The 19,028-nt window shown below is 38.7% G+C and overlaps 1 protein-coding gene across 1 annotated transcript in view; it reads right to left on the bottom strand.

Annotated features, from left to right (window-relative positions):
- Window positions 1-6,079: 6,079 nt before the first annotated feature.
- The window catches only part of slc16a2 (solute carrier family 16 member 2), a 52,766-nt gene continuing 39,817 nt past the window's right edge, over window positions 6,080-19,028 (bottom strand). Inside the window, exons 4-7 of the mRNA XM_067458078.1 lie at window positions 15,480-15,623; window positions 14,507-14,735; window positions 9,750-9,989; window positions 6,080-7,350 (exon numbers count right to left, since the gene is read on the bottom strand). Coding sequence (XP_067314179.1) covers window positions 9,769-9,989; window positions 14,507-14,735; window positions 15,480-15,623 — 594 coding nt within the window. The 3' untranslated portion in view covers window positions 6,080-7,350; window positions 9,750-9,768. The remainder of the gene's footprint in view (window positions 7,351-9,749; window positions 9,990-14,506; window positions 14,736-15,479; window positions 15,624-19,028) is intronic.

Below are 19,028 nucleotides of genomic sequence, written 5' to 3'. Positions count from 1 at the left end.
TTACTCTCATCAGTCCACAAAATGTTCCTCCATTTCTCTTTAGGCCAGTTGATGTGTTCTTTGGCAAATTGTAACCTCTTCTGCACATGCCTTTTTTTTAACAGAGGGACTTTGCGGGGGATTCTTGAAAATAGATTAGCTTCACACAGACGTCTTCTAACTGTCACAGTACTTACAGGTAACTCCAGACTGTCTTTGATCATCCTGGAGGTGATCATTGGCTGAGCCTTTGCCATTCTGGTTATTCTTCTATCCATTTTGATGGTTGTCTTCCGTTTTCTTCCACGTCTCTCTGGTTTTGCTCTCCATTTTAAGGCATTGGAGATCATTTTAGCTGAACAGCCTATCATTTTTTGCACCTCTTTATAGGTTTTCCCTTCTCGAATCAACTTTTTAATCAAAGTACGCTGTTCTTCTGAACAATGTCTTGAACGACCCATTTTCCTCAGCTTTCAAATGCATGTTCAACAAGTGTTGGCTTCATCCTTAAATAGGGGCCACCTGATTCACACCTGTTTCTTCACAAAATTGATGACCTCAGTGATTGAATGCCACACTGCTATTTTTTTGAACACACCCCTTTCAACTAATTCAACTAATTGCCCAATTGCACAGCCTTAAGAGCGTGCATATCATGAATGCTGGGTCTCATTTGTTTTCTGACAATCTACTGAACCTACTGGTAACTTGTTTGCCACGTAGCAATAAAAAATATACTAAAAACCTTGATTATTCTGGTTAGTCACATTGTACTGCTATTATTTTGAACAAGACTGTATATATATTCCTCATATAGACCGTGTGGATTGGTCAAATGAAGCTCTACATAAATATATCTATGATTGCACAGGTATTTTGACCTTCTTCGACAGAATTAATGACGCTGGGAATACTAGATGAGATTCGTCTGATATGAGGTAAAAAATACTATTGGGTTTCTCACACAAACCGATCATTTTGTATATCAATGTGTCGCCACGAAACACACGGTTTCATATGGATTCGTATGTCTGTGTGTTTTTTTACTCTCATAGAAATACACCCCATCGACATGCACTATATGAGCAACGGCTGGAAATCTTCATCAACACCTACATCTCGGATGCCCTGGGGGTCAGCAGATAAACATCACAGTCTCATTTGTGGGTTATCTATCCCTTTAAAAATCATGTTGTCAATGAATTGAGAGTTGAAACACAAACGACTGGTGTGTAATATGTTTATTGTTGGTTGAATAGAAGGAAAAAAAAAACATTACAGGAGCAAAAAAACATTTTTTTTCACAGAAACACAATTATATTTCTAGCAGCTCAGCTTCAATAATCCTTTAAAATCCCTAATTTGTCATGATGAGGATGATGATGAAGATGGAGGTTCAGAAAACAAGTGTGCACAGTGAGAACAGTTGAGTAAGACAGAGAAACGCTGCGAGAGGCTTTCATTGAGCTGGCGTTCTGCTCTTTACTGGCCTGTCATGGTAGTTTAGAATGAGAAATGGATTGAAGCCCTGTCGCCTGTTTCAGGCTTTATAACATGTGTCGCTATAGTACAGGTAAGCACCGGGCGGGACAGACACAATATATACAAGAGGTCACAGTGTTTGACCCCCCACCCGACCCCTAGAGGTCAACTCCGGTTTATCTGTGTGTATGCATATATGAGAAAGGTACTTAAACGCAAGTACAGTTCGTGTTGTGTTGACAACTGTAAACGATATGATTGAGAAGCCTGGTGGAAATGCAGTTTAGAGTATTTTGTGTGCAGGCACATCAGAAAGCAGTCTTGATCCCAAAGTATTGATCCCAAAGCTAAACAGACCTTTAAACTATGTTTGTGCATCAGTTCAACATTTACAGAAAAATCAAGTTTATTGCGTCCCCTAGATTAGATTTGTTTTGCAACGTGCAGAAAAACAAACATAATATAACGTGGCCTCAGAATAAAACAGCATATACTGAAATGCACCAAGTGGACGGGACAAAAAGGCAGTATCGTGAGGTAAGAAAAAGGTGAAATCATTGTTTTTAATGGTCAGACTCATACACAAAGGTCATCATGACGGCACACACACCCTATTTTACTCAAGTGAGACAGTGACTGAAACAAGATAAACGAACGTTTTTTTACTGGATCATAGAAAGAGAAAATTACATACTTAGAAAGAAGTTGGGTGGTTGGAGACGTAAAAAATAAGTTCTCACAAACGCCTTACATTTTAAATGTATAGAAGTTTAAAATAAACTAAAGTAAATCCAGAATAAAAAACAAGAGAGAGACAGACAAATAAACCACATTCCCTACATACACGCTCGGCTGAAACCAGACGAAAGCATTAATGGAAGACATAAGCGGATGAGCATCTGAAATTAATGCGAGCGTGAATGTGAATGTCACTCAATTATAATTTGTTTAAAGGATGCTTAGGACCATAAATATTTTTGCATTGACATTATTTAAATTTTCATAAATGAAGCATTTTCCTGCGCTATTATTATTAATAGTGTAATGCAAAAAACATCTTGTTAATGTAATATGAAAAACATGATTGTCAGATTAGTTGTACTGCCAATTTTAAATATATATACACAACCGAATTACGGAAATGTTGGGACGTTTTTTGTAAATGTGAATAAAATAAAAACTAACATTTTCAAATCACATGACCCAATATTTGATTCACAATAGAGCATAGATAACATAAAACATGAGAGAACTTTGATCTTTTAAATTATATTTGATCTTTTTATCTTTTATTTTATGAACTTTTCTCCACTAAATGAGCTCATTTTAAACTTGATGCCTGCTACGGGTCTCATTAAAGTTGGGACTGAGGCGAGTGTGCCATCTCCTCTTCTTTTCAGAACAGTTTGCAGACGTCTGGGAGTTTCTGGAGTGCTGGTGTTGGAATTTGGTCCCGTTTTTGCCCGTTCCAGCCACTGAAGAGTTTGTGGTCGTCTTTGACATATTTTTGGTTTAATGATGCACCAAATGTTCTCTATAGGTGAAAGATCAGGCCAGTTCTATGCTGAAGTCCTGCTGTTGTAATAGCTGCAGTGTGTGGCTTTGCATTGTCCTGCTGAAATACACAAGGCCTTCCCTGAAATAGACATCATCTGGAGGGGAGCATATGCTGCTCTAGAACCTTTCTTTTCCCTACAAGAATGTCAAATTTGGACTCAAAGGTCCACTTTCCCACTTTAAATGAGCCTTGACCCACAGGACACGACGGCGCTTCGGGACCATGCTCATATGGCTTCCTCTTTATGTTATAGAGCTTTAGTTGGCATCTGCAGATGTTACGGTGGACTGTGTTTACAGTGGTTTCTGGAAGTACTCCTGGACTTGTTTAGTAATGTCACTGACACAATCAGGGCGATGACTGATGCAGTGTCCTCTGAGGACTTGAAGACCACGGGCATCAGTCTTCGGCTTGTCCCTTACACACACACACACACACACAGATTTCTCTGACTCGTTTGATGATGTTATGCTCTGTAGATGATGAGATTTGCAAAGCCTTTGCAATTTAATTTAACTTTGAGGAATATTGTTTTTAAAGAATTCCACAATCTTTTTACGCACTCTTTCAGATTTCACAGCCTCTGTCCATCTTTATTTCTGAGAGACTCTGCCTCTCTTCAATAGGTAATCGTGTTACAGACCTGAAATCGATGAACTAGCTGCTAGATGTCCTCGCAGCTGAAGCTGATGTGTTGCCTCTGTGCCAACTTGAGAATAATTTGAAATGAGCTCAATTAGTGGATAAAAGTGAAAAAATGTCTCTGTTTAAACATTTGTTATGTTATCTATGTTCTATTTTGAATCAAATGTTGGCTTGTGATCTAAAAATCTTTTAGTTTTCATTTTATTCAAATGTAAAAACACACACAATCATATATATACATATATATACACAGTAGTGTGTGCAGGACACTATCGGTTATTTCTGTAAGTGAGGAGAGCAAAATAAAGTAAACTGGGAATAATTTTACCCAGAAATTCTTCATACAGTGACTTCCAGTAAAACTGGAAAAAATTTGGGAGTAAAATGATTCAGACACTTTGACCTGAGCATGTTTCGCTTCAGTGTTTTCTCTTTAATTGCTAATGTGACCTTTGACAGACTGGACTAAATGAAGCATTGCTTGCTCATTGGTTGAGCTAAATTGGTATTATCTAATAGTGTAGTTAAATCTAACAGCTGATTGGTTGATTGTAATCCATTACATCCCTTTCTATCAGTCATCTGACATTATGAAGATGAATTTGTTCTGACAGTTTAACTCTAAGTTCTTCTCATATTTTATTACAGTTTTCTAAACTATAGTGAATAAACTGTGATAAGGTGAGAAAATGTTGAAGATGTCTGAATACACTTTGGTTTGACTGCATGTGTGTGTGTGTGTGTGTGTGTGTGTGTGTGTGTGTGTGTGTGTGTGTGTGTGTGTGTGTGTGTGTGTGTGTGTGTGTGTGTGTGTGTATACACATAGTATATAAATTATTACAAAAACAAAAAAACTATCTGATGTATCATTTGTTGGATTTTAAGTATGATCTAGATGTGTTTTTTCTTGAGATTCACCCAAATATTCAGGCTCTAACTTCCATTATTAATAGCATACTGTATGCCAGGGCTATTCAAATCTTACCCTGGAGGGCCAATGCGTTGCAGAGTTTAGCTCCAACCCTGATCAAACACACCAACCTGTGATTTTCTAATGAGGACATTGATTAGCATGTTCAGGTGTGTTTGATCAGGGTTGGAGCTAAACTCTGCAACGCATTGGCCCTCCAGGGTAAAATTTTAATAGCCCTGCTGTATGCATTACATAACAGAGATTTATGAATCCAGCATGCAATAATATGCAGGTGTGATGAAAAATGAAAAACTTCTGCACTCCCTGAGTTTCTGAACGCGTCTGTCTGTCTGTCTCTCTCGTTCTCGGTCTCGGTCTCTCACTCATATAAAAACACACCCATCAGTAAAAAAAATGGCACGGCCAAAACTCTAATGAAGGATTGCCGTTTCGGATGAGGATTTGTTTCCAGGGCCTGCTATCATGAGCACCGATAAGCACACACTGATCAGGAAGAGACACACACACCACACACATCCATGAATCTGCACAGGAGGCAAACCAACACAAACTCAACATGTCCGACATGTGTCAGTATGAAACCATAAAACAGACTTCTGAGGTATGCACGAGTTCAATAAAGACGTCATCTAAACAAGCATCTTTAGTCCCCACAAAACATGATCACACAGTACTAAAATCTGAAGAGGTGTCTTGTGGTCTGGTTAAACCTGCAGGATTGAGGCAGTTTGGTTAAGATCGTGACCATATCGTCCGCTTTTTAAACAGGGCATCTAATGAGTTCGGAGGAAAATGTACCCAAAACGAGGTTAATTAGCTCATACGGACAGATCTCCAAGACAACGCGGACAGAAAGAAGCTGGTGGTTAAAGGGCTTCTGGGAAACAGGTGGATGAAAGTACAGCATACGAGCAAAAGAGAGAAACTGCATCTCTGTTCCAGATACCAGTGAGCTGCCATTATTCAACACAAACGACTGATGGCTATAAATAGGCGAATGCCACTCAATTCACAATTGATTTTTTTAGCTTGATGTCAGCATGATGCTAATGCCCCGTGTTCTTCAGCACAATCTCTGTGTGCACACGGTGAATGTCGAGACAGAACAGTCCACAAGATGATGTAAATCAATCCATTTCTCTTGGATGAATCGTTTCATCTCACTGGTTTTTGGAACAGAGATTGAGGAAAAGCGAATGACTGCTCTCACCAAACACGTCAGACATGTTAATGTTATCAACCAAAAGACAAAAAACACATGATAATTCACTAATACTATAAACATGGCCCACTTTGTATAATACTATATTGTTTTGCTTAGAGCAATCTGTTCTTTCCATTCATAAACAGAATCACAGATGTGACATTTTTTATAGTGCCGTCATTCAGATCACAATTTGATTGTCTTCATAAGAATCACAAAGTCCGTTCAACTCAAATGCCAGATTTTTTTTCCAATAAAACAAACGAGACACAATACATATAACCAAAATATATATTCTTAAAAAAAATACAATAAATGGGAGTCAAATGTGGAAAAAAAGACATACTTAGATTTTAAAAACGTATTTCTAACAAATGTCCTTGAGTGGATCTCACAAAAAAAAAAAAAAAAGTCTCAATATGTCTGGGTCATATTTTAATATGAAAATGTAAAATTATATTTTGCATAAGCGGTGCACTGTAAAAGGAAATTAGCGTAGGATTTACTACGAAACTTTTATGTCACTAAAATGATTTTTTTTCACAATGTTTCATTTTAAAAAGTAACACTGAATTAAACATGACATTTTTAAGTAAAAATAATTTAAAATAAAAAGAAGACGAACGCACTCCAATAATCTTAGTTTCATTTACCAATCTTTTTTTTATAGTTTGGTATTTGTTGTACTGATTTATGCATCCGGATTCAATGACTTGACTGTATTGTGATGATGAAAATATGATTGTTTTCGCATTACATGAATTTGGTGTCACAAAGCAAAAAAATTAAATATAAATTATGCAAAATATAATTTTGAATTATTTTCTAAATCGATTCCTAGCTAACTACGGATCCTTTAGTTTCCATCATGGCACAGTTTGTGAACTCCTAAGTGCATAGCTGATCGCTGATCTAAATTGAACAGATATTATTAAGGACAGAGGATTAGTAAAAAAAATAAAATTAAAATAAAAACATCATAAAAAATGATTCCTCGTTTAATGTGCATTTCTACATAATTCATAAGCGATACACTAACAGCTGCGGTACGTTATGCTAAAAAAGTCACGGCTGAGGTTATCAATGTCGAAAGAAGAAAGTGCACGAAGAAAGACGGATTTTTCTCATAAAAGTCTTACGCTATGGAGGATTTTTTAAAAATCGTATTATGAAAACATCTAAAGCATACAAATCTGATTTGCATAATCTAGAAAATAAATGGAAATCAAGATCTAGAGCTCTTTTTCTCTGTCAAAGACGTCAAACTAAAGCAGGTTTTGTTTCCTTTTTAAAGGTCCTAATTTACTGACGGCTCCCGGGCTACCTGAGCTCTCCGTGCAGTTTCGGCACAAATCCGCACGCGCGGGAGCAGGAGGAGAAATTGGGCTCCAGGTGGACGATCGCGTCTCCTCTCCAGCACAGAAGAAGAGCGAGGGGAAAAGCCTTGAGACCTCGAGTTTGATTAGAGCCAAGCGAAGAGGAAATACACCATCTCTGACACACACTCACGTACACACACGCCACAAGCAGCGCTGGTGAGATGAATCCCTGCAGAGAGAGAGAGAGAGAGAGAGAGAGAGAGAGAGAGAGAGAGAGAGAGAGAGAGAGAGAGAGAGAGAGAGAGAGAGAGAGAGAGAGAGAGAGAGAGAGAGAGAGAGGAACAATTAACTGGCGTCACACACAAACACACACAGTTGGGCTGCCAGTTTTTCATGTCACACATCAAATATTAAGCTCGAGCGAGCCTTCATCTACATCAGCTGACAGAAATGTCCGCAGTCAGGGACCAAAATTAACTTTTTGGCGAGAGAAAAGAGAAAATCCCAAGCCGTAATGATTTCTAAGCATGCATGAAAAGTGTATTTTGCAGCAAAAAAAAAAAAGTTTAAAGAGGCAGTAATGATAATCAGCTTTCCAAAAAAAAAAAAAAAAACCCAACAATAATGAATAAGCTTTTGAATTTGTGAACAGTTTAAAACGAAGGATGTTATGATGCAAAGTTTGTTGTTTTTATACTGTAAAAAAAATCTTAAAACTATGATAAAAAAACAACAGCAACATTTTAAGTTTTACAGATTTAACTTAAATTAACAGTTTAACGCATAAATGCATAAATTAAGTTAAAATAGCAACATGCTGAAATACTAAAAAAATTGTTCACCTTTATAATACACTGACAACCACCATAAACACACGATGATGAATCGAAGGCCATACACACTGCAGTAAAATCTATCTGTCAGTTCAGCTTTTAGTGTTTTAGTGTTTAATTCTGTTCTATACACACATAGCAATATATAAATAAATTACTATTTATAACAATATATATAATAAAATGCTTAATATTTGTTACATTTATATAGCGCTTTACTTGGTGTATATAGTCTTTGTGCTTATATAGTGCTTTTCACATATTCGGGGAATCTCCTCAACCATCATGCCCTATTGTGATATGGCTGCTGGTTAAAATGTTTAAATGCCCAAACTTACAGCAGAAAAAAACATGTTTACAGCCTGAAACAAAATGTGGTTTTTGTCTATACGGCTAATTTTGCCCTTCATGACGACTGTGAGGGGGGTGAAGTTTTTATAATTCATTTGTTTACTTTATATAAAGCCTTAAAGTTCCGCATAATTAAGGGCGTGGCCACTTTGAGTGACAGGTGGATAGCCATTTGTTTGCTGTCTGTTAGTCATCGCATCACCTCGGCTCCGCCCACTTCCCGCTTCTTTGCCCATTTTCTCTTATCCGGGCGTGAGGCGCTGCCAAGATGGCGCTTCAAAACTGTTCTTCAGAATCCAATAGGTGACGTCACGGACACTACGTCCATTTTTTTTTCTATATGGTTAGGACCCACACTGACCACAGGGTGAGCACCCCCTGCTGGCCTCACTAACACCTCTACCAGCAGCAGCCTAGTTTTCCCAGTTGGTCTCAAGTCCAGGTACTGACCGGGATCAGCCCTGCTTAGCTTCAGTGGGAAACCAGTCTTGGGCTACAGGGTGATATTAGCCTGGATGCCAGCCGAACTCAGCCCCACCCATAACATTTGAGCTCGGGCAGTTCGGTCTGGACTCGATCCATAGAAGAGTAATTATCCCCGAACAGAAACTGTTCAGACCAATGAGATCATCAGGGCGGGCTTTAGACGATGATGGACAGATGATCAACAGTAACGTAATCATCACGTCATCAAAGGGGCTTGGATTATATTTGTTTGAATCCTAAACGGAGAGCTTGTTTGTATCTGCATCACCTTCACAATTTCTCTCAGAAATGATGATCATGTTGGGTAAGTACTCGGTGTATCATTAAATTATTTTATTTTTTTACAACACTGGCAAAGATCGTTTATTCCAGCGCGCGTGCAGACAGGGTTGCCAAGTTTTAACAACTAAACCCGCCGACTACTAGCCCTAAACAATAGCTTCTTGGGGGGTTCTCTGGGGGCTAAATGGCGTTTGGGGGGTAAAATGTGTGTTATTTTGGCAAGATTGCTGCTAAAATTCGTATTGGGTCTGTGTACCACATAATTGAGGTCCCTTTAACCCAGGGACATGGAAAAACGGCGGACTTGGCAACACAGTGCAGTTGAGCTCTGTTGACATTTGACAACTAACGTTATGCGTCGCTTCGTTGTTCTGATTGGTAGTCGGTCTGTCCAATTGATGTCTTTCCTGGTTCGGTTGAAACACGCCCCATAATCACAGCCCAATGGAGCAGTTTCAGGCTCATATTCTGACTAGAATTGAGTATGACCACGTCAGGCTAGGGTAATATGGCTGCTGGTGTGACAAAATATGACAAAAGCATTTACATTTAAAAAAAAAAAAAAAAAAAAAAAACCTGATTAAAAAAACTATAATAAAATTAAAACAACTTCTGGCAGGTTTTTTACATCTTTTACTGATAAAGTTTCGATGATTTTGTCTAGTGTAGCTCCTACCTTTGTGTGTCCGTGGGCTTCATATGTGCGTCTCCATGTCGGTGTATCCTGGCAGCATGTCTCCGTTAGAGCAGTTCTTCAACATCTTGTCCATGCTGGGGTCGTTGGCCTCTTTCCGTCGTCTCTGCATGCGCTGGTGCACCAGAGGCACAAAAAACATCACAATACCCCCCACTATTGGAGGAATACCAGCCAGATAAAACGCCACGTGGTAGTTTCCGAAATAGTCGCGAAGAAAGCCTGAGAAAGAAGATGAGATGTAAAAAAAGACAAATGAGAGATGAAAAGGCATTGACTACGCATTTTAATTCTGTAATTTGATATATTTCCAGGTAAAACAGAATGTTCAATGAGGAAAAACGCAGATGTTTAGTCTATGTGAAGGTCTAGTTCAGGCTGAAGAGCTTCTGATATGACCCAATGATAATAGATTTGAAAAGGAAAAGTTTTTACTTCCTATTATTGTTGCAAGTTTTAAATACTTATGTATATTAAGGCATTCCAGAGGTTAAGTAAACTTTTTTTTTTGCTCCACCTCTGTATGTGTGTCTGTGTGTGTAAACAAGTATATATATTATAAAAAAAAAAAAAAAAAAAAAAATAAAAATAAAAATATATATATATATATATATATATATATATATATATATATATATATATATATATATATATATATATATATACATACCATTTATTTTTACAATATAAATATATATTTACACATATTTTATTACTTATGTTATCCAGAGGTGGATAACATATTTATATTTTTGTAAATATTTTTATCTTATTTTTGTTAATATTTTTCAACATATTAAATGTAATTTATAAAATATTAAATAAATATGTTAATAAAAAAAGAATATGAAGTGTTTTTGTGAAATGTGTGAGCTGTTTAAAGCTTTCTTTTGTACATTACATGATTTTAATGCATATATATTTTGTGCAATCCCACATACTAGTCAATTATTTGTTTTTTGTGTAAGATATGTATTACAAAAATAAATAATAAAAATTGCAATAAAACACGGATTAAAAGTAAATGGGGTCAATTTTTATTTCATGTTGACTTTAAATAAAAAGACTTTGCTTTGAATGGAACTAATCCGATAAAATTCAATTGAGACTCCCCGCTATGACCGCCACGACTGCTCTCTCCTCCAGGAATTTCAATGAGGCTTGCAGTCTGGAACCAATCTCAAGCAAAACAACTACACAAGCGGTTTAGACTTTGGCAAAGATGCTTCACAAAAGATGCTTATACAAAAGATATAAGATCACTTGAAACTTAAATAAACATTTCTAATTCAGATCCCGGTTCCAAGAATGTGAAATAACAGCATGTGACAGCCAATCCAAACCTAGCTGTAATCCGCCTGCTGTGAAGGCAACGCTTTGAACAGAGATCCTATAAATGATGCTTTAAGTTCTCAGCGTTCCTGAAACCAACCCGGAGTTCTCTCAGAGCACCTCAGTATTTTACAAATGAACCTTGAGACCCACAAATATAAGGTCCATATATTGGAGTACGAGTAGATGTTCTGGTGGGTCTAATTCTTCAAAATGAAAGCTTGGATTCGGTGATTGAGGCTGCAGAACTAGAAACATATGGAGACCGCCGCTGAACAAGAGCATTTATGTCAACAGTCCAAACTAAATGTGCTCACACAGGGAGACCTTGGAATTTACTCTCCAAAATAAATCTAATTCCTGGCCACCGGACCCATGAACTGGAAAAACACTTAGTCGGTTGTATGTGTGCGAGTCTTATCTGGGAAACGCAGCCAAGATCAACATGCTGGCTGATTAAATCACATTTTCAACATTTATATACAACTTTTATGTGAAGACTTTATTGTGTCTATAGATGGAAATTATCCTCCGTGGAAGAGATTAATTCACTAGCAGTACAAACACATCAGACCATTGAGCAAAAAAAAAAAAAAAAATACCATTCAAAAGTTTGGAGTCAGTAATTTTTTTAAAGGGGTGGTTGATTGCCCCGTTTAAGAAGATGTAACATAAGTCTCTGATGTCTCCAGAGTGTGTGTGTGAAGTTTAAGCTCAAAAAACCCAACAGATAATTTTTATAGCATATTGAAATGGTCACGTTTTGAGGGTGAGTAAAAACGGGACGTTTTTGTGTCCCTTTAAATGCAAATGAGCTGCAGCTCATGAGGCGGAGCTTCAGTTAGCAGCTCTGATGACCTCATGCAGATAGGCAATGAAACTATTCATGATCAAAACAGAGTCGGACAATGATGGAGAGACTCCAGAAGAAGAGACAACATGTAGAATGAGACAGGGTGTTTCTGAATGGATAGAGGATGATTTTATCAGTAAACGATCTTCAAGTCATTAATTAGCATATTCTGTCATGATAATCTCACCCCCTTAGATGTGTGTTCCCGGAGGCGGGGTTTATGTAAATTTCAGGGTTGTCAATAACCCGAGAGGAAGCTTGTGTTGTCCATTCCAGCCATTTGTTGTAGTCCTAAAAAATCTTTTTTTTTAAAAGAAAATATCTTTCTTTTCTTTGACCCTGGAGCGTCGTACCTTTGCAGATGTTGTTTATGCTCAAACAGCAACACTACACACTTAAGTTTAAAGGAACACTCCACCGTAACAGGTTCAACCCGACGCTCTGGTGGAGTTAAATAGTCTGTAATAGGTGCTCTTGGGAAAGGGAAAAGTCCAATGACAAAAAAAGGCATGTCCAAGGCACTCAGTTAGGTGAAAACGAAGGATAAGGAAATAATTAAAAAGCCTTTATTAGGTATGACTTAAGCCATACCTAATAAATGCTTTTTAATTATTTCCTTATCCTTCGTTTCACCTAACTGAGTGCCTTGGACCTGCCTTTTTTGTCATTGAACACTGCACCGTTTTTAGAAATAGGGCTTATTCAACTTCTTTCCTACATTTAGATATGTGGGCAAATGCATTTTTGTCTCAGTGCATGCATTGTTTAGTTTGGCAGGGTCGCCCCTAGCTTAGCTTAGCATAATGAATGGAATCCTATGTTGCCAGCTAGCAGGTCCAGAGTAAAAGTGATCCCCAAAAAAACCCCACCTAATTACTTCTTGTGGCCTGCATATTCACAACGAGTACAAATAGCGATGCAGATTAAGACTAGGCGATTATCAGATACTGACTTGGGACTATATTAGGGGGAAGCAAAGGCGAAGCACTGCTACTTGGGCGCAGAGATATCGCAGCTCTCATCCTTACGTCCTCCGTCTGTTGAGCGATCACTATGTGTGATAACAGTAGCACAAGGAGCAGTGCTTCGAAGGAAAAAAGTTGAATAAGCAATATTTCTAAAAACTGTGGAGCGTTCCTTTCAACTAAAGTGTAAAAAGAGAAATCATAAACAACCACTCCTTTAATGTTTCTTATAAAAGTCACAAGGTTGCAAGTTTGAACTTGTTTAATGCCAAATGTTCATTATTTAAAGGTGCACTATGCAACTTTCCGTCCACTGGAGGGCGCCTATTCAAAACAAAGGCAAGTTTGAGGACGTGTGAGCGCAGTATCTTGGGACATGTGGTCTTCACCTCACAGCCGGTGGGAAATAGGACTCGGGCAGAAATCATGTTCATAAATGTGGTTATTAACGTTACTGTAGTGAAGCAGAGCAGGAGCGAGTGTTGTGGAGCTGAGCACGGCCGCTGGAGCGATTGTTAAACAAACACACGGCTCGCGAACACCGGGACTTTTATTATGACGGGACGGGACACAGTCGCTGGGCGCCCGCACTTTTTCCGGTCATTAGTATAAGGTAAAGCAGCTCTGTTTATCATATTAGATACATTTAAGTGTGTTTAAAATGATGTTATGACGTTACTCTGTGTGTTCGCTCAGCGCTGCTGTGACATGTTCACACTGCTAAGAGTAAAGTACTTCTGCAGAATAAAACCGATGGTAACGCAGATATGACGCGATTGACAGGCGATCCGCTCAAACGCTCTGCTGACACGTCCTGGTCCTTGGTTAAAATAGCAGTTTTCTCACAATTTACAAATAGTTGGAAACATTTGGGATATTGTAAGTACTCTACTGAACAAAATATATAACACTGGCCTAGTGGTTTTTGGATATTTTACTGCAAAAATACTACATAGTGCTAGCCTGACAAGCCAGACCCACATCAAGATGTTTGGTCTGGAAACTCTCCATTGACAGCTCAATCTGAGGGGCGGATAAACGGTTGTCTTTCAAACTCCCTCTGCACGCGATAGGATAGCGCAACACCAACCAGAGCAACGAAGGTGAAGCAGAGCTTGTTGATAGATTAAACATTCACCGTATCCGGTCGGCTAAACTCCGAACACATCTTCCCTTCTTAAGAATGACTTCAGTGCAGTTCTTTGTTCTTAGCTCAGAGAAAAGATTAACTCCAAATCTACCAGAGTCGCGATCAAAGCTGATTCGAAAGACCAACGTTCGCCAGTTTCTGTGTTTACTAGAAGCACGCAAACGAAGCTCAGCCGTCATTATGTTAAGCCCCGCCCACCGACTCTGTACACGATGTGATTGGCCCGACCAGAGTTTGGCTTTTACAGCTCAGACGTGTATTGAGAGTTGCTAGACGACACTCGTGGCAGATTTATTTAGATTTGCTGCCGCTAGGGTGCGTCTAGATTTCTAGGCTAACATAGTGCACCTCTAACATTATTATTTGCCCTCATATCACATGTTTCACTGCAAAGCATCTTAGTGATCAAGTCATTTGGTTATCAAACATGGATTCTCACCTGCGATTGGCGGTCCCGCTGTCATTGGTATGGCCATGAGGCCGAGGAGGTAGCCGATGGCTTGAGATGCCTGCATTGGCCCGACCAACTCAAAGGCAATCGGGGCCATGATAGTGATGAAACAGCCGTCACAGAAACCCATCAATGAGAAAACCACCACCAGAGCTTCGAACCTGGTGCACTGAGGTATCATCATGGACATCAGACCCAGTAATATGAATGAAGCCACCTACACACACATGTAAGGATAATCAATCAATCAATCAATCAATCATGTAAGGACGTTGGACTAATGCTGTACTCCATCCAAAGTTTGATATCTCAGACTTACGACAATGAAGGCATTCCAGTGGCTGATGCCAACTAAATTACTAACAAAAGAAAGTGCTGGTACCAGAGTCTGAATTAAAGTGGGAAAATACCATGGAAAAGGGCTAATATACACCGATCAGGCATAACATTATGACCTTTTGTGTTTGTCCCGTTTTTGCCGCTAAAACAGCCCTGACCTGTCAAGGCATGGACTCCTGAAGGTGTGCTGTGGTATCTGACACCAATATGTTAGCAGCAGATCCTTTAAGTCCTGTAAGTTGGAGCTGGGGCCTCCATGGATCGGACTTGTTTGTTCAGCACATCCCACAGATGCTCGATTGGATTGAGATCTGGGGAATTTGGAGGCCAAGTCAACGCCTCGCTGTTGTGCTCCTCAAACCATTCCTGAACCATTTGTGCTTTGTGGCAGGAGCATTATCCTGCTGGAAGAGCAAACGCCACCAGGGAATACCGTTTCCATGAAAGGCTGAACAAAGTGAACATGGTCTCAGCAATGCTTAGGTAGGTGGAGCGTGTCAAAGTAACATCCACATGGATGGAGGACCCAAGGTTTCCCAGCAGAACATTGCCCAAAGCATCACACAATCATGGAATTAATTAATAATCACAAACATAAACAGATCCTGCTAGGCTTCCGTACCTGCATGTAAATTTTCTTTACTCCAGGTATGAGGTCTCCAATCTTTCCAAACAGCAGTCGGCCGACCCCAGACGACGCTCCAATACACACCAGCAGCACCCATTCCCTCTGAGTATCTCCAAACTGCTCCTTCACAAAGTTCATCTGTCACGAAACAAGGGAAAAATCTGATGATTAACATTGCACATACAAAAATATCTGTCTATCTGTCTGTCTGTCTAACTATATGTCTATCTGTTTGTCTGTCTGTCTGTCTGTCTGTCTAACTATCTGTCTATCTGTTTGCCTGTCTATCTGTCTGTCTAACTATCTGTCTGTCTATCTAATTGTCTGTCTGTCTGTCTAACTATCTGTCTGTCTGTCTGTCTAACTATCTGTCTATCTGTTTGTCTGTCTGTCTGTCTAACTATCTGTCTGCCTGTCTGTCTAACTATCTGTCTATCTGTTTGTCTGTCTGTCTGTCTAACTATCTGTCTATCTGTCTGTCTGTCTGTCTAACTATCTGTCTATCTGTTTGTCTGTCTGTCTATCTAATTGTCTGTCTGTCTGTCTGTCTGTCTATCTGTCTGTCTGTCTGTCTGTCTGTCTTTCTAATTGTCTGTCTGTCTGTCTGTCTAACTATCTATCTGTCTGTCTGTCTGTCTGTCTGTCTGTCTGTCTGTCTGTCTGTCTATCTATCTATCTGTGTCTGCCTGTCTAATATGAAAAATAAAAATATGAAGCAGTGCAACTGTTCTCAACAAAGATGATAATCAGAAATGTTTACTGAGCTGAAAATCAGCATATCAGAATGATTTCTGAAGAAACCAAATTGTACTGAAATATATACGGAATTTGTGTTCTGTTGTGAAAACTGTTGTGTTCCCACAGACAACATGGAAAAAATGGAAGAAAAAAACAACAACTATAAAACTCAATATTGTGACCAATGACTGGGGTAATGATACTGATGTTTAAGCTTTCATCACAGGAATAAATTACATTTTGAAACATGTTAAAATAGAAAACAGCCCTTTTTCTTCAGCCTCATCAATTAATGGCATATTAATGCCGCTCTGTGGTGGGAACACAGGAAAGCCAGCTATAAGTTGAATATTTACGCTCATAGACGCCCTTGTTTCTACAAAGGGAAGGGGGAGGTCATGGGGTTAAAAATAAAAAATCCTTTAGAAGAATTTCCTGACCCTAGAGATCACAGGCCTGAGGATTGGACGTCTATTGAAAACGGCTTGAATGAGAAAACCTTAGGGGCACATCAAAAGCCATGAGATTTCACATTTAGGTTTAATGTGAAGGAAGGGCTTTCCTATTTCACCACTGAGCAGCCAGAGTCAAACGCGTACACACACACACTCTCGTACAACAAAAGCCGGGACAAAGTGTTTACTTCTGGTCCGAAGCCTGAAAAAACACAAATGTAGGTGGAAGAGTGAGACTGAGGCGAGGGGGAAAGGTCTCTCTCATTAACTTTATACACACACAAGAGCTCTGAAAAACACACATGTTGGCTAACTCACAACTAACCAAATAAACACTTGCTTCAAACACATACCGACGTTTTGACATATATAAACACAACACAATTGCAACAAATGGCCACATAAACACACACACACACACACACACACACACACACACACACACACACACACACACACACACACACACACACACACACACACACACACACTTCCAGTTTCCTTACATCTATCTAAGGCCTGCATTATATATCACTACTGTTCAAAAGCTTTTTACTGTATGTCTTTTAAGTCTCGTTTGCTCACCAATGCTCCATTTAATTGATCCACAAAATGCAGTAAAAACATCAAAACTGAATATTATTACCATTTGAAATTCTGTTTTCTATGTGACTATATGGTAAAGTGTAATGTATTCCTGTGCTCAAAGCTGAATTCATCATCATTAATCAAGTCTTCAGGGTCACATGATCCTTCTGATTTGTGACCCTGTCACGGGTATATTTGTGACAATAGACAACAATACATTGTATGGGTCAAAATTATCCTTTTATTAAAATAAAGATCTTGTTCCATAAAGATATTTTGTAAATTTCCTACCGTAAATATATTAAAAATTTATTAGTAGTAGTAATATGCATGGCTAAGGACTTCATTTGGACAACTTTAAAGGTAATTTTCTCAATGTGTAGATTGTTTTGAACCCTCAGATTTCAGATTTTTAAATAGTCGTACAAACCCAATTCCAAAAAATTTGGGACACTGTACAAATTGTGAATAAAGAAAGGAATGCAATAATTTACAAATCTCATAAACTTATATTTTATTTAACATAGAATATAGATAACATGTCAAATGTTAAAAGTGAGACATTTTGAAATGTCATGCCAAATATTGGCTCATTCTGGATTTCATGAGAGCTACACATTCCAAAAAAGTTAGGACAGATAGCAATAAGAGGCCGGAAAAATTAAGAACGAAAGAAAACATTGTTGGTGAACACAATCCACGGTGCCATTTGCAAAAAAGAAGCCATATCTAAACATGATCCAGAAGCACAGGCGTTTTCTCTGGGCCAAGGCTAATTTAAAATGGACTGTGGCAAAGTGGAAAACTGTTCTGTGGTCAGACAAATCAAAATTTTAATTAAAGAGGACAAGGACAACCCAAGTTGTTATCAGCGCTCAGTTCAGAAGCTGCATCTCTGATGGTGTGGGGTTGCATGAGTGTGTGTGGCATGAGCAGCTTACACATCTGGAAAGGCTCCATCAATGCTGAAAGGTATATCCCAGTTCAAGAACAACATATGCTCCCCTCCAGACGCCGTCTCTTTCAGGGAAGACCTTGCATTTTCCAACATGACAATGCCAGACCACATACTGCATCAATTACATCATCATGGCTGCGTAAAAGAAGGATCCGGATACTGAAATGGCCAGCCTGCAGTCCAGATCTTTCACCAATAGAAAACATTTGGTGCATCATAAAGAGGAAGATGCGACAAAGAAGACCTAAGAAAGTTGAGCAGCTAGAAGCCTGTATTAGACAAGAATGGGACAACATTCCTATTCCTAAACCTGAGCCTCTTGTCTCCTCAGTCCCCAGACATTTGCAGACTGTTATAAAAAGAAGAGAGGATGCCACACAGGGGTAAACATGGGCTTGTCCCAACTTTTTTGAGATGTGTTGATGCCATGACATTTAAAATCAACTTATTTTCCCTTAAAAAGATACATTTTCTTAGTTTAAACATTTGATATGTCATCTATGTTGTATTCTGAATCAAATATTGAAATATGAAACTTCCACATCATTGCATTCTGTTTTTATTCAATTTGTGCACATTTGTGTGTCCGAACTTTTTTGAATCGGGTTTGTATCTCATCTATCCTAACAAACCATCAATGGAAAGCTTATTCATCCCGATTTCAGACGGTGCATAAATCAGCTGCCTCAATCTCAGTGACTGGCTTTCCAGGGTCACATATGATGATTTGATGCTCAAGAAAAATGTCTCAGTTACATAATTTTTTCTGAATTCTTTGATGAATAAAAAGTTAAAACGAACAGC

This window comes from Pseudorasbora parva, chromosome 11, assembly GCF_024679245.1.
Source record: "Pseudorasbora parva isolate DD20220531a chromosome 11, ASM2467924v1, whole genome shotgun sequence".
Taxonomy (NCBI): domain Eukaryota; kingdom Metazoa; phylum Chordata; class Actinopteri; order Cypriniformes; family Gobionidae; genus Pseudorasbora; species Pseudorasbora parva.
This window is presented reverse-complemented; position numbering and strand designations above follow the sequence as displayed.